This window comes from Panthera pardus, unplaced genomic scaffold (genome assembly GCF_024362965.1).
Source record: "Panthera pardus isolate Hobbes unplaced genomic scaffold, ASM2436296v1 HiC_scaffold_11, whole genome shotgun sequence".
Lineage (NCBI taxonomy): Eukaryota > Metazoa > Chordata > Mammalia > Carnivora > Felidae > Panthera > Panthera pardus.
Genome location: NW_026526666.1, coordinates 84,752,804 through 84,769,786, shown reverse-complemented (window position 1 = coordinate 84,769,786; position 16,983 = coordinate 84,752,804). Strand labels below are relative to the sequence as shown.

The 16,983-nt window shown below is 45.4% G+C and overlaps 1 protein-coding gene across 1 annotated transcript in view; it reads right to left on the bottom strand.

Annotated features, from left to right (window-relative positions):
- Positions 1 to 569: 569 nt before the first annotated feature.
- Positions 570 to 16,983, bottom strand: part of SRSF4 (serine and arginine rich splicing factor 4) — a 28,657-nt gene continuing 12,243 nt past the window's right edge. The window contains exons 2-6 of the mRNA XM_019432351.2: positions 10,693 to 10,835; positions 9,675 to 9,787; positions 5,601 to 5,815; positions 2,310 to 2,399; positions 570 to 2,068 (exon numbers count right to left, since the gene is read on the bottom strand). Of these exons, the coding sequence (XP_019287896.1) occupies positions 1,237 to 2,068; positions 2,310 to 2,399; positions 5,601 to 5,815; positions 9,675 to 9,787; positions 10,693 to 10,835 (1,393 nt within the window). The 3' untranslated portion in view covers positions 570 to 1,236. The remainder of the gene's footprint in view (positions 2,069 to 2,309; positions 2,400 to 5,600; positions 5,816 to 9,674; positions 9,788 to 10,692; positions 10,836 to 16,983) is intronic.

Here is a 16,983-nt window from a genome sequence, read left to right as displayed (position 1 = left end):
AAGAGCTCTCTGAACCGAGACGAAGTTACAACTCCCTCCTCCGAGTGCCCGCTTTGCTCGGATGCCTCTGTAGTCCTTTAGGGGCCGAGACCAGATTGGAAAGCACCGTGCCTCTGGTCCTTTCTTCAGAGCCAGGCCAGACAAGTAATGCAGAGAACGAGGGGAACAAAGGTAATCCAGTATCGTTTTTCTTCCTGGCTTTTGGTCAGTCCAAATCCTAAGGCGATGAGGTATCGCTTCACATTCACGGTGAGAAGTGCAACGAACAGTCTAGAGGAGAGCGCTGTTTGTGAAGAAACCATCTGGTGATGCTCTGAGTTCCCTACCTGACCCGTCTCTCATCAGCCTGGCCATAAATAAGCTTCTTGAGAGGAAGGACTGTAAATTCCTAAGAAATCTGCCTTTATTCTGTTGGGTGAGAAAAATCCTTTTAGGAACAAAGGGCGGCTCCCTACCCACGCGTGGGTGACCTCCAGGAACAAAACAGCCATGACACGAACTTTTTATGCTGAGAAAAGAAATTAGCAAGATAACTCAGGAAATGCAACTCGGATTCAAACACCATGAAATCTTGTCAAGCAAAAATAGTCTTTATTCAAATTTAATGGAAACAGGGGTCACTATACTTTGCAAGACGGGGAAAAATAAAATTAAAAAAAATTCTTTTCTTTTCTTTTTTAATATAAAACAATATAATCACAATACCAGAATATGGAACTCTACAGTTTATTTCCTATGGGTTACTGCAGGTATCAATTTTCCTCGACTGTGCTATTCACAACTTTGTTAAGTCCAAAAGTATGAAACCAAAGTGGTAGGAAACTTAAGACTTAGCACTTTCACTAAATGGCAAACATCAAAGGGCATCAATTCGAGGGCAAAAATGGCCGAACTCACCGTACCTACCTATGTCACCGTTCCAGCCTGAAAGCCATCCAGGTACTGAGCTCCCTGTGGGAAAGGCCAGGCCTGAGAGCCGAGGCGTTTTGGATATTCTACTGTGGGCCAGGAGTAAAGGGGGTTTTCAAAGAGAAGATTGTTTTCAGTCGAGCAGGAAGGCCTGGCGCCAGGAGGCTTTACGGAGAGGAAGCACTTAGATTTAACAATTGTAGACACACCATTAGGGGAGTTAAAAATGTACAGCAGTGACGTATGTTCTACTTCGATCACTTGTGCTACGGCTACCAAACATGTACAAAAGACTTCTCGGGGAGTTCCGGCTGTGGTCGTAGCCAGTTAGGACCGCGAGTGGGACCTGGATCTAGACCGAGAGGGCGATCTGGACGCAGACCTGGATCTGGACTTGGACCGAGACCGGGTTTTTGAAGCGGACTTTGATCTGGAGCGTGATTCTGACGGAGGGTTCGGTTTGGACTTGGAATTGGACCTCGACCGGGACCGGGTCTCCTGATGGGCGCCGGCATCCGCACTCTCCCCTCGGCCCTCCCTCGGGCCGGACTCGGCCTTCGCGTGCTCGCGCTCCTTGGAGGCGGAGCGGGAGCGCGACCTGGACTGGGAGCGCTCGGCGTCCTCCTTCTTCTTCTTCTTGCCGCTGCCCGACTTGCTGTCTCGCTTGCCGCCCCGCTTTCTGCTCCTCTCGCTCTTGCTGTGGCTGCGGCTCCGGCTGCGGCTCTCCTCCCTGCTCCTCTTCCTCCCCTTCCTCTTGTCCTTGCTTTTGCTGCGGCTGCGGCTGCGGCTGCCTCCTTTGCTGCGGCTGCGGCTGCGGCTGCGGCTCTTGTGCAGGCCCTTCTCCTGGCTCCGGCTCTTCTCCTTGCTTCTGCTTCTGCTCACGCTCGCCCGCTTCTCCTCCGCTCGCCTCTCCTGACTCCTGCTTCGACTTTTACTCTTGCTTTTGTGCCGACTGGGACTCCGGCTCTTGGACTTGCCGGCGTTGTCGCTGTTCTGGATCTTCTCTTCGGCCTGGTCTTTACTCTTGCTGCGGCGCTTGTCCGCGCTGCGGCTGCGGCTGCGGCTCTTGTCCTTGCTGGGGCTCCGGCTTTTCTCCTTCTTGCTGCGGCTGCGGCTCTGGCTGCGGCTGCGGCTCTTGCTCCGGGAACGGGAGCCCGACCTGAGGAGACACGGGGATCGGGGTCACGGGCGACCTCATGCCTCACGCCGCTTGTGACGACAGGAGACTAACGCGAAGCGTACGGCTTGCGGTGGCCAAGGACCGCTTTCTGAACCCCGATTCCCATCCTGAGCTGGAAAACCCGGGCTGAGGGAAGACTGGTAACGTGGTTAAAACCCAAGTGGGGAGCGGGACGGGCGTGCCCCGCGGACCTCCTCTGCTCATGCCAAGGAAGACCCACCTGGACCGAGATCTGCTCTTCGAATGACTGCTTTTGCTGCTGCCGCTTCGGCTTCTGCTCTTACGAGAATGTCTGCTCCGGGAACGAGACCTAGCAGGAGAGAATATGACGGAAGGCTAGCTGAACACCGAGACCTTTTCCAATTGAAAAATACGTACGGCACTGGCTGTGTCCAGGCTCGGTGTTGGAAAAGAACCCTCTCCGGGGTTCTCGGCTCACAGATCTGGTACCTGCACGGCTCACCTGAACCTCAGAACCTCTGATTCAGACCCCACGTCTCCCCGAGACCCGCTCTTTCTGCTGGGTTCCTTCCTTATTTCCACGGGTGCCACGGTTCTTTAGCCAGTTCCTTGTACCACGAACTGTAGCCACGCCGGCCTCTTCTCTCCCCCCTCATCCACACATAGTCCTGATTCTGCCTCTTTGCCTCCAGTCTACCCACCTCTGCTGCTGCCCCCCCACCAAGCCACTACCGTCTTTCTTGGTCCCTCAACAGCCTCCTCATTAGCCTTCCTGCAAACACTTTTGCCCTTTGGCTATCAATTCACTCACTGGGACCAGAGAGCGTTTTAAAAAACACACTCCAAGCTTTAAAAAAAATCGTTAATAAGCCAAGACTGTGAACTCTGCTTATTTTCTACCACAGTAAGCAGGGCTCCTCAGGGGAATCGACTATTCCAAGTGTAGGGCAGAGAATGCACGAGATGGGCCTAGATCATCTCATCATGGCAGAAAGAGGAAATGTTCAAAGACCGCTGGGCTTCACCATCTGTGAAAGGACTTTTGCCAAAAACACTGAACCTGTTCCCCAGTCACACCTCTCAAGACATAACTTCCAGTTTACTGGGAAGTGGGGATAAAGTACAACAATATCACGAGGAAACAGATGAATGCAAACGTGGGATACTATTAAAAACAACGAAAAGTCAGTGTCAGGATGGGGGGGGGGAGGGGCCTGCTTCAGACTGAAGAGACCTAACAAGCTCTTGCAATACAGGACTGGACTGGGTCCCGGTCAGCAGAGAAATGCAGGTATAAAGACACCCATGCAACCACTGGAGAAATCTGAAAATGGCCTGGATAGAAGATGACTTTACGGAATCACTGTTAAGGTTCTCAGGTAAGAGAATATAAACGTGGTCATCCTCGCTTTGGGAGACACACGCTGAAGTATTTAGGGGCGAAGCGTCCTGTCTTCAACTTCCCTTAAAATGCAAACGTACGGGGTGCGTGCATAAATATATACACAGAGAAAGAGACAGAAGAACACGAGCTACTAACGACTGTTGAAGCCAGGAGGAGAGTATGCGGGTGTTCGTGAACTATTCTTTCAACTTTTATGTTTGAAAATGACTGCAATAAACAATTTGAGAAAATATTTAGGAAAGCACATCCACATGAAAACCAAACAAAACCAAGACAACCGAAGACACAGAAGCCAACCTGAAGGGCTCCCAAGGGTCAAAAATTTGAGCATAAAACATTAGGACTGTAGTAAATGAAATGTTATTAAATATATACATTATCATCCAAGAATTCATTCAAAATGATATTAAATCACCGACCGCATCATTACCTTGGGGAATCCTAGAGCACCTTTAAAATTCTAAAAGGTGGTAAATAAAGGTGTCAAACTTTTATTATGCATTTCCTATAAAAATTATACCTGAGAGTAACAAAGAGTGGAAATCATCCATGATAGAATTACAGCCTTTAAATGCAGGAAGAATAAGGAAACTGGAAAGTTATCCCTTGGCAATGACAACTGATGGCTCCAGGGAATGACGGATCAGTAGATGCTAAAACTATCAGGTGGACTGTTGACGTGGAACTTTAACACAGATGGCTCGGGCTCACGACTTTGGACGCAATGATGCATGCTATCCCTCGTCATTTGAAGTGGGACATCCATGCACCGTACAAGCGATGCAACAAGAAGCATAAGGTACTACTTACAAAGTACATCTGCTAATAAAATACTGACTTTCCTCTAAAAGCCTCGAGGCCTAACTATGAGTTCATAGGAAACATGGGAAATAGGATGAATATGGTAAATATCACCACAAGGACGCAAAGAGAAATCTCAGCTATGAGAACATATCCAAACAGGCCAACTGTTTCTTCAGCTAAATGCACGGAGAATAAAAACAGGACCAAGGAGGACATACCTGTGATTAAGAGAATTAAGAGACACGCCATCTAATGGCAGCGTGCAGATCCAGTTGGGATCCTAATATGAACTAACCAACTGCCAAAATACATATCTGAGACAACTGGGAAAATGTGGATACATATTTGCTGGCTGTGATATGGCCCCATGATTTTAGATTTTAGTTAGACGTACATAGTGAAATAATTGCATTATAGGTGAAATGACAGGATGCCCAGACTTGTCCACAATGAGGCAGGGAGAGGAGTAGTGAAACAAGACTGGAAAAATAAAAAGTAATACAGCTGGATGGGTGACAGGAATAAGGGAATTCAGGGCTCCTTAAGCTATTTTCTCTAATGCTTTATGTATTTGAAATTTTCCGTAAGAAAAAATTAAAAAACAGAACCAAACCTGGAAAGCTTAGAAGTCTCTGGTGACTTCCTACTGCTCTTAAATCCTTACCCTGGTCCGTGGCTCGGCAGGATCTGGCCCTTTTCTGCCTCATCTCCGGTTGCTCTGCTCTTGCTGCCCTCCGCTAGAAGGGCCCTCACCCCTTTCTCTGCCCGCCCCTCCAGCTTCTCCTCTAGGGCCCAGCGTTTATGACGTGCCCGCCCTTAGAGAAGCCTCTGCCAGTTCTCCAAACTCGTGCCGTGTACGTTTCCTTTTGACGCACACTTATCACGCTGGTCATTATTGGCTCAATGCCCGTTTCCTCCACTAGGCTGAGCTTCAGGAGGGCACGGACCACGTCTGTTTTATTCACAAGTGCCTGGCCTAGTGCCGAGCGGCTGCTGAATAAAAAGTCTCCACTCGTGAGTAGCTGGAGTTCCTGAGAAAGTAACAAAGAACCCTTGGCCACGTTTGCTCCCAATACGGGTATGAAGCAGGGCACCCAAGAAGAAATGCGAAAACAGGTCACGGACACCTGCCTCAGGAAAAGCACTTCGATCTCTACCCAGGATGTAAGAGTTCAAGAGCCTCACAGATGAATGCTTGGTGTGAAGTGGCGTCACTGAACCAGACAGAACCATGTTCCTGAGGAGGACAGGAGACGGGAAAGGGACTGTCCGTCTGTGTGCTCACGAATGAATGAACAGCAAAAGCTCCGACGCACACACATCAATGATCAACCACGGTACCTGGAGTGACTCCGGCTCCTGGAATAGGACCTGCGGCGTCTGGAACCGGGCTTGTCTTCGACTAATCTGATTTTTCTGCCATTGACTTCAGTTCCATCTAACTTTTCCAAAGCTCTTTTCATGTCGGAGTAAGACACAAATTCAATCACCCCTTCATTTTTACGGCCCTTGTGAGCATCTGCATAGGTCACTTCTCCCGCCTGACGCATATAATCCTAAAGAAACAAAACACCCCAAACAGGGTCATGATACATTTTGTGAAGATATCTAATGCGATTATAATTAAAGTTTTCCCTTTCCTTTGGGAAGAAAAGCTCGTTTTCTTTTTGAATGAAGTTTACTCTTAAAAAAAACAAAACGAAGTTTACTCTTAAAATAATTCCATCTACATACCAACCCATTTACTAAGGTTCTTTTCTTTCTCAAAAGAGAACGAGCGAGCGCGTGCACGCAAGCAAGTGGGGGGGGGGGCAGAGGGAGAGACAGAATTTTAAGCAGGAGGGGAGCTCGATCCCACGACCCTGGGATCATGACCAGAGCCCAAATCAAGAATTGGGACGCTCAATTGACTGAGCCACCCAGGCGCCCCTAAGGTTCGTTCTTTTTCTTTCTTGCTTTTTCTTTCTTTTTCTTTCTCTTTCTCTATTTTTATTTTAGACAGTGAGAAAGAGCACGAGCCGGGGTGGGGGGTGGTGGGAGGCGGGGAGGAGGGAGAGAGAGACAGACAGACTGAAGCAGGCTCCACACTCAGTGCAGAGTCTGACGCGGGGCTCAATCCCATGACCCTGGGATCGCGACCAAATTAAGAGTCGGACGCTCAGGTGACTAAACCACCCAGGTGCCCCTGAGGTTCTTTAAAGTATCAGGTGAGAGGCAGACACAATAAATATTTAACTGTTTCTTTCGTGATGTGTGAATATGAAAGTGTTTAACTATAATTTTCTGAATTTTATACTGGCAAGCTTTTTGTTTATAGCACCTTTGGAGGCTCATGTCACCACATGAGTAAATGTGAAAGTTAGGTCTTTTACATTTCATTGTAAATCCTTGTTTGAAAACGTACAAATGCTGAAAAATATCCAGGCTAACATATAAATACAATCCATAAAGGGATTACGAGATTAGCATCTCAGTTTTATTTAAAATTGCTGGTAGGGGTGCTTGGCTGGCTCAGTAGGAAGAGCATGTGACTCCTGATCTCAGGGTGGTGAGTTCAAGCCCCACGCTGGGTGTAGAGATCTCTTAAATAAAACTTAAAAAAAATAAAAAAAAAAATGAAATTGCTATATACTATCTCTTCAAAACAAAGGCAACAAAATAGTTCTGTCAAGCTCGGGCTTCAAAGGTTCAATGATCAATGACTACTCATGTTCCTTCACTACAAGCCTCTTTCCTCATTCTTTTTGAGGACTTAACCTAATCCAGTGGGAGAATACGACATGCTAGATAAACACTAAAGGGAAGTATAAACAAGATGAGATCGGATTAGTGTTTGAAAAGACTAGGAGATTTAGAGAAATTTAACACTTAAGGATTTTTGGCTAATTTTCCTCTATTTCTTGGCATGTAGTATACACATAACATTTGTGGACTGCAGACATATCCCGCAGAAATTTATTTTTGTTATTGCTTTCCTCTCTGTATTTTACAAACACTGAACACATGCCATCAGGTACCTTCTTTGCTCACTGCATAAACCAGTTACGTGTCTTAACCTATGTATATAACTAGGGTGGCTCGTTACTATTTGAGGATTTCCCAATCGTTGGGACCTTTAGGTTATATATAATCACTTGCTATTATTCATAGCCCAGGAATGACTTTATAGAAAATTTCTTCAACTGAATTATTTGCAGGAATGGGGGCTCTGGGTAGAAAACAGGGATTCCATATAATATCATCCAAATTTGGACACATTTGAGACTGAGTGAGGACGCTACTAAGTTATACCAAGGCTGGGACTGTCTTGAACAGGTCAAGACCTAGGAGAACTCTAGTAAAAGGGCGTTTTACTAGTAGTTTAAAAAACTACTTTTGTTTTATACCGCCATACTTCCAGATTACTAATAATAACAGCTAACTGTTAAACGTCTATTGTATGGACAGGGATGATTTAACTAAAGCCCTAACTATAACCACATGAAGAAGATACAATTATTCCCCCCATTTTGCAGAACAGAGAAGTAGAAGAATATACAGACTAAGTAAACTGTTTGCCATCATTCAGGCAGTAAGTGAATGAGCTGAGGCCTGAACACAAGCAGCCAGACTTGAGAACCCGAATTAACACTACCTGCCCCAACCGATGGGTGAAACTACCACATCTCCAGGTCCCTGGAGGTAGACTACTAGAGGAATTTCATCTCAACACCATCACCACAGGGTGTTATGAACTGACACATTTAAGAGACAACAGCCCTTCAATTTATTTTTGCATTTTCTTGATTAACTGCTAGCACTTACTGCGCCAGGAACTATTCTTGGACTTTTTATACTGAGTGGCATTCAATTCTCACAAGAACTTTTGAGTTAAAAATGAGTATTAATCTCATTTTTATAGTTGAAAACCATGAGGCACAAGAGGAAAGTAACTTGCTGAACTAAAATAACGGACAAGCGGCAGAGCTGGGATGCACCCCAGACAGGTGGGCTCCAGGACCCTGTTCTTCAGTCTGCTTTGACTTACAAGGAAGTCCGCTCCAGTGCTCTCCGTATAAAATCAACTGAAGACACTGGCTAGGCTCCATCTTAACCAAAAGTCTGAAAGCCTTTCCGGTTTCTACCCAAACACTCAACCTTCACTCTCAGAACACTGGGGTGCTCCTCCTGTGAGCACAGTCCTGCTGGGAGACACTCAGTGAGGGCCTCGTCCACAACCAGCACCATGCACTAGAAGAAACACCGGCTCAGGTACTGGTCCAGGCTCTTCTGCTAAGACCAAATGTGTGAATTAACCTTTTCTGGATCTCATCCTTTCTTATCTAAAGACTGTTGGGAACAAATTAAAAAAAGAGGGGTGGGGGGAGGATATAAAACTGCTTTGATGAGGGGCACCTGGGTGGCTCAGTTAGTTTCAGCTCAGGTCACAGTCTCACGGTCCGCTGAGTTCGAGCCCTACATCAGGTTCTGTGCTGACAGTGCGCAGCCTGCTTGGGATTCTCTCAATCTCTCTCAAAAAATAAAGTCAAAAAAATTTTTTTAATTGCTCTGATGAGCTAAAACTGTGAATGTAAGATTCCTAACTACTTTTTGCTGACCCTAAATATACTCACTGATTTCACTAGACAGGACTTGTTTAATGATGGGACTAAAAGTGAGAAGCAAGAGACAGAAGTGTGAATGAATATCTTTTACGTCTGTCCTTCTAAAACTATCCAGGTTAAGATACTAATTTCTTCCCTATTGAGCTTAAAAGCACTGTTCTCAAAAAACAAGCTGGGATCAGTATGCTGGATCAACACAGCACTGGACCTTAATCTTTAAGACTCTTTCAGGACGAATATTCCATGAAAAATTAAAAACACTTAGGAGAGAACACAAAATTTGACAGTCGTTCTCACCAATGAAGAGCTACACTGGAAGCTGACACAAAGCTGCATGATCGCAGCTAATGTTACAGGAAACGCTTGCGACTTTTTCTTCTACTGCTGAGGAACTACAACGGCGTCTGTCTACAACAAGCTCTGTACAGTGGACAACAATCTCCAACACAGGTTGTCTTTACAGCCATGGTCCCCTAACATACAGTAGTGAGATTCTGATGTCTTTTGTACTACTACAGAACTTGTAAAAAATATTTTTATTTTTACGTTTTTAGAAGATTTTATTTTTAATAAGCAATCTCTGTACCCAACATGGGGCCTGAACCTAGAACCCCGAGATCAAGAGTCGTGCGGCTCCACCGACTGAGCCGGCCAGGTGCCTGGGACCCTTTCAAGAATTCCCAAATGCTCTGGGAAAACTTTCAAACATGTAATCCCGTTACATTCTGTTTGCCTAGGCCTGCATACAAACACCTCTTTCCCAACCACAACTCCGCCCAGCCTTATCCCAGAAGGTTAATGAGGCCCAAACCTTTAGGTCTTGCCAGCTGCACCGACTTGACAAATTCTCCACGATAAGTCTGTACTCTGTGCGGGTAGGAGGGCCGTACTTATCTCGGCCACTTCTTCTGTAACCATATCCACCTTTGGAAGGTTCAAATAGATAACATGACTTCAGTGGAGGAAAAGGAAAAAGTGACCCAGCACATATTCCCCTGAAGTGTACCATTTACCCCCACCCCACAACACAGCACATATATTTTAGTTCTATCCCCACCCCTTAATTCTAAACTAGATTTTTTTTAAAAAAGCAATCAACTAAACATGAAATTTAATTTAATTTACAAAGTGGTAAGTATATATATTCATTAATATTATATTTAAAATTAACATGCATAAATTAAAACTATTAACAATTTAACAATTTAGAAATAAGTAACCAAATTACTAAATCAGTTACTGGTGTTACTCACAGTGATTAAAGTTTTTGTGAATATTTTATACGAAAAAAAGATTTTCAGGCACCTATTTCAGTTTAATCTCATCTGTGTCTAACCCTTGGGATCCTCACCACCCAGGTCTAATGGGGAAAGGTTGCGGTCGTCACATGGCTTCCTGTTTTGGTCAGCCAAGGGCCACAATGGTTCAAAGAGCCACGCATGGAAAGGTAACCCAAGGTCAGCAAATGGAACAGGCAGTCATCTTAGCCTCAAAGGATTCTTTTAATTAAAACATTGAGGTCTTTGTTAAATCTATGTTAAACAATTGCATTACAGAGAAAAAAAACAACAACACAAACACACATCATTAAACATATTTTAAAAAGTATTAAAACAAGAACTTTATGTCATTAATTAAATTAAAATTAAACAGTATCAAAGATGTTTATTTGCAATTTTACATTTAAAAAGATACATAATTTATAAAACAAATGGCTTAAATATCAATACATTTCAGTGTAACATTAATTAATCAATTACTTTAAAAAATTCACATCGAACAACAAAGGCATGTATGTCATCGATACAAATGCCCTTTTAAATGCTTACTGCGTCCAGAACCGTAACTGCCGTCTCGACGTGGGCCGCGGGCATGCTCAACAATTACTCGCTCACCACAAAGGTCTTTGCCGTTTAGTTCATAAACAGCATCATCTGCATCACGCAGATCATCAAACTCCACAAACCCATATCTAGAAGAGAGCAAACGAAGTCCCGGTTGGCACCGCTCTGACGCCCAGCTTCGCTACCGTTACAGAGAAAGCAACGAGGGTCATGCTTAGCAAAGGTTAGGTGGGTTCTGCAAACTAAGGATCGGCTTTCTGTTCCCTGCGGCTGAAACCGCTTTGCTTTGTGCCAACAGGCCCCGCCAGAGGATGGGGAGGCTGCTCAAGGTAGACTCCTGTCTTTCTAGTAGGAGGCGGGCTAAAACACACAGACACCACTTCTTTCGTCCCCCAAGCAGTTCTGGTGACAACTGCACAGACCCCCACAGGGGACGCCTGGTATCAGGTATCAAGATGCGGAACCCTACAACGCTGAGGGTCGGCTCTTTCAAGTCACGTAAAAACTCCTCTTTGGTAGCTTTCGCCCCCAAGTGAGAGCTTGGAGAACAGCTAGACCCGCGTGCAGGCGCTGTGCCCTAGCCGTCAGGTCGTGCTTGGAATAAGGTTCCGAGGAAACAAGCCACAGCACCTCAAATCTCAGTGAAAGAAAAAAGTTTTCAAGTTCCTGTTCTTCTACCTAAACAAATGAGTCACAAGTGAATTAACTTGTTCCAGAAATTATCAGTGAAAAAACAATTCAGATCCACTCACTTCCTCATGATTTGCAAATTCATTTCCATGAGGTTTTAGGTAGGCTGGAATTCTCTAAAATCTATGTATGACTACAAACTTCTTTACATAGTACTGCTAGGAATGTTCCGACAAAGAGGTTTGGTAGTTTAACACATTTCCCGAAGAAGACACCCTCCCCCCCCGAATCCTACTAACGCCTGGTCAAGAACACAACTTACAATACTCAACAGCAAATGTGTCACATATTTCTAAGTAAGGTTAAACAAACACCCTATAAACTATATTATCAGTACACTTTCAGTGCGGTCTAACACCACGGCTGTGAAGTCTAGCTTTGTGACCACTACCTATATTTAAAAACCGAAACCATGCGAATGATTATACTTAGTCACCAAGGAAAGTTACAAGCAATGCCTTTAACAAAGCTGTGTCCGCAGGCAAACACTGACTAGTGTTCTGCTGTGTCTAAACACACTGGAACAAAGAACAGGTTACAAGGCTTGCCACAAGTTCATCCAGCCTGACCAAAATTATTCCAGTTTCCTTAGCATGTAATGCTGTACTCAGCAACATGCTGAGTGAGTGAGAGAAGTTCCTTTCAAACAAGAGTCTCCCAAGGTGACAACATACAGCTGACAACTTTGGTGGGTTCTTTATGCTGAAATGTCTATGAGTGGCATTCAAACTTCAAGTCACAGACACATCCAGTTGTTCAATGGGAAATGTTTCGCACTAACACAATTCAGAAGCCACCTGACTCAGTTTATGGGCTGTGAAATCTAAAACATGGTTTTATGCTTCTGCAAGGCTGGAACTGCCGTGCAGCTTAGTTGAGAGTCATTCTACACAAGGTCATTATTTGACAAAAGCAAAGCCCCTCTCAATCACTGACTTAACTACGTTAAGTGCCTTACAGTCACTGAAAATCTGTAATCGATAATATAATTGTAGCTGCTTCTTCCCTTCCTAAAAGTGGAAAGAATAGGAAAGCTGCACTGTCATTTTTAGGGACAAAAAAATTAAACAAAAAAACAAATTAAAAAATCAAATGGACTTTCTACTTAGGTTTATTTCTCAATGAATCATAAAACATTCCCCTGCCCCCAAAAGTACCTTCCTCCATTTAGCCGTCAAGACTGGTCATAGGTCTATTTTGCCCACAGCATCACTGATCTTGGCATCGTATGGGCAAGAGCCTGATGCTAAGTAACGAGCGATGCGAGAAAACCTTCAGCCCCGGGCGTGATGAAGTGCCCCCCGGTGCCCCTCCAGGAGTGGCCTGCTGGCTCAGCACCATTCACTGACCCTGACTCATCTAATGTGATGTCAGAAGGACAACATCAACTCCCAAAGACTGAACAAATCACAGATACACCCAAACAGTCTTCTTCAAGATAATTAGGATTTACAGCGACTCGAGGGTCAGAGAATATGCAAGCCCCTAAGCTCTGCCAATCATCTGAAACAGCAAGCCCAACTTCTGTTAACAACAAGTGATGCTTCTGTCAGACCTCTGGGGAAATGCACTCTCCCAGACTCAAAGGCCATCCTGTGAATGCTCACTCTATCCCACGGCTGACATGCAGAACCCATTCTGACCTGGACGGGGAAGTAACGGCAATCTGTTAAACGGAGGCACAGTTATCTAAAAACAACAATCAATGCTCAGACAGGCCAATCTTTCTTTGCAGCCGAGGCTGAAGCAAGGCATACCTTGCCAATAAAATTCTTCCCTGAGTTGGAGGGACAAATTTGTGTTATGAGAGGAAAACAGCCCTTACAAATCAGTCCTTCCTTAATATTTGCTTCTTAAGTGGGTCACTTCGTAGACACATTTCTGGGTTATCCAAATCACTTAAAATAGCTACCTTGAAATCAAATTTATTTTGCACAAAAAGTTTAGCTACTACTCCACAAAACTGATTTGGGAAATTCTTAATTTTCATTATTATTTTTTAGTAAACTCTATGCCCGACACGGGCTCAAACTCATGACCCCGAGATCAAGAGTTGCACACTCTACTGCCCGAGCCAGCCGATCACCCTCATTTGGGAAATTTTAAATGTCAAAGTCCAGTCCAAGGATTATATTGGGCATGTGACTGTCACTGCTCTTGGCCAAGGGCATGCTGGGTGGGTTTGGAAGATTAAATCAAATATCCTCTTGCATCACAAGCCACACCTGACAGGACTCCTGTTTTGAGAGCGAAGTAAAGACCAGATCAGTGTGGTTGCTTTACCACATTATTGTTTATTTAGGTCTGCTTTACTGAAAGAATGACTGTTTCATTCAATATGCAGTGAATGGGTTCCTCAGATAAGGCAGGACGACTAAATAGTAACAACAAAATGTTACTTAACATTTATTAAGTAATCTCTATAGACTAGACAATGTTATCTTATATTCACAGTACCCAAGAGCCAGGTACTACTATCCCCATTTTACAGATGAGGAAACAGAGACACACAGTGTTGAAGAACTTGCATAATAAAACAGCAGAGCTGGCGTTCAAAGCCTGTGGTAGGACTCCAAAGGGCAAACTCCTAACTAGGAAGACTGGAGTGGCAAGAACTGGCCTGGGTTCTAATCTTGGTTCTGCTACCACCCAGCTCTAAATCATTTTATTCTCCTGGATCTTAGTTCACCTGTGAAACGAGGGAGCTATACTACATTTCCCTAAGACCTCTCCTAACATCAAAGGTATGAGAGGTAAATGTTATAATGGCATAATTTTAGCCAATATGGCAGCATCAGAGGAATACAACAGCGGCAGATGGACAGGGATAAACTTAATTTTTATCATCTAGAGTACCTTTTAAAACTATTTGTGTGGGCCCCAATTTTAGTTTTAGATTTTAATATCTCTGAACGAAATTTCAGTGCCTTCAAGATAATAAAGCTCTCCATGATCAATGACATCAGAGGATCTTTCTAAACTGATGGTAACATCCCTTTGTGCTTTGTAGCAAATAACAGGAAACTGATCTCCCCAAAAGCACTCTGCTTGTGAACCCTTTTGTCAAAATAAGGAGGGACACAAAATGCGCACATGCATGTAAATGCACAGTACGCCATCGGCATGCGTGTACAGATGCACACCGCCTCCGGTGTGACCTGTAAGCTCACGGACAAAACCGACAGATTTCTCTCTAGCTGTGGACACCCTTCCCCTTCTCCTCGGTTAAAACCTACCATTTTCCAATAACGCAGTATGCGAATAAAGAAAATGAAGGAATTCAGGAGAACGGATCTAAGAACAAACTTAAAAATCCCTCCACGGCAGGGCTTGCTAAAAATAAAAACAAACAAAGCCCTTCCAATGTGCCTCTTCTTGCTTTACTCCTGGATGTCTCGTCTCTCACCGCACGCCACCCCCCCCCCCACCCCGCCCCATGTCTGTAGGAAAGAAAAAGTATGGCCTATTAAATGCACACTATTTTTCAATTAGGAGAAAACCTTTCTTCAACATTTCTCTGCTCCTGCCTCTTCCCTCTTTTCCTCTGGGTCGTGTTTTGTGCTGACAAATTTAGCCAAAACAAACAAACAAACAAACAAACAAAAAACGATGGGAGTGCCTGTCATTTTCTCCCTAAAAACTGGGGACCCTGACTGTTACCCAGTATGGACAGGTATCTGGACGCCACAAGAAAAGCCACCCCGAGTTATGTGGGCTGCTGTCCACTTCAGTCCAGGCTTCTACCACTGCCAGTGCTCTGGTCCCCAACAGCAGGTGTCCTGCCCAGGCTATCAGAGCTCTGCAACGCTGGAACTGGAATCGCACGGCTTTCAAACGAAAGCACTCCAAGACTTCGCTTTTCAGAAATGTTAATCACACTTTTCCACCCGAGAATGATCATCCGAGCCTGTGCTACTGCTAAATAGGCTTCCCCTGGTCCTAACAATCTACACCAACAGCCCCCGACACCAGTCTGCATGCTCCCCTGGAGAGCACGTGCCCTTCTATCCCCCCTCTTTCAGAACGGGTAGGGTCCTCTCTGTCTTCCAGACGTCTTCACTGAATAGGGAGGCCGGGGAAGAGTCCTGTCTGAAAAACGAGGAGCAGAACTTCTCTGGAGGCATGCCGTCAAGCTAACGGGCAGGGCGTGACTAACGGGGTGCCCGCTATCGGCCAGCTGGCGGGGAGTGGACGAGAGGAGCGAGGGAAAGCGAGCCTCCATGCGTGTGCCTGCGATCACCCACCAATGCTGCTTACCGAGGGGCACGCCTTGGTTGTTCTCTCTATAAGAAACATTTGCCCCTTTCCACAGTAGATCTCTGCTCACCTTTGTCCTACAACTGTGCCACATGCTTTTCTTTGTATGTGGACATGACAGTCCTCAGCCAACCATCAGCAGGATGTGAGTTTTGTTTTCCCAATGTGGTGAGCCATTCCCACATTCACTCATTTTCCTTGTAAGAACCGAACCTCTCCATGGCTGGTCGGGATTAGGGATGTTGCTGTAGCCAAGGAAAAATTTTCATCTGTTGAAGTTAACCCATGGGGTGGCTTGAACCCTCAAACTAGGGTCAATGGCACTGTTCTTTAAGGGCAAGGCCCTTAAATCTACCCTGAAAGAAATGGCATTCAGTGAACAGGAATCAAACAGCTTTCTTTCAAAGTACTCAGTGTTGGTCCTACGCTTCAGTCAACTTGGTGCTTACGAGGTGAAAAAAGTCAGGACACACTGACAGGACAGTAATTAAAACAGTAATCCTTGCTGCCTGCGTTAAGCGCTCGGGAAATGGCAGACAGACACTTCTGCGGCCCTTCTCTAGCGCTCAGCTGAGGCCAACTCAGAGAGAAGTTTGTGCGTGAGAACCGTAACTGCCCCCACTCCAAAGGTCTGCAACATTCCAGGGAAGCAGTGGTCAGGCCCTCAGAGTAGAGCTAACCAGTGTCACCTTCACTGCTCTGGGTCACTGATTATGGTTGCAATCTGACTTTCCTGGTAACGGTGGGTTGTTTACGACCCACCAACCAGGAGCTCCTACCACATCAAGTAGGTTCCTGAGATCCTTTCCTATCCTGAGACGGGAAGGAGGCTGCTCTGGGCATTCTGGCCTCCCCTTTCTTTAGCCTCAGAGGAGGGAGGGCCATCGAGGCCGCCCGGAGAAGGTGGATGACTTACCCGTGCTCACTGAGTGGCAGAGCTGGGGTGCGACTTCAGGGCTCACCAGTACCCAGTCTGGGGCTCTTTTCACGTCGGCAAACTGGCAGTTCCCGCACACCAAGAGCTCTCTGATTAGAGCTAGTGTGGATTCCTGGTCTGCAAACGCTGGCCACAGCTCAGTCTGCACTTGGTCTTTCCCCACCTTCAAAGAAGAAAACCTACCTCATGACTTCTCTCTGCTGGAGCCCCTGACCATCTAATTCACTCCCGGGACTCATAATCACCTCTAACCATTCCTCTCCGGTTGCCCATTCAGTCTGCTGCCTAATTCTACAGGTTTCTCATCTGCTGGGCCCCTGAGGGCATCTTCTTCATGTCTCATCAGCTTACTTAATTCCACATGAATGTGGCTATTCTTAGCCAACCTGTCT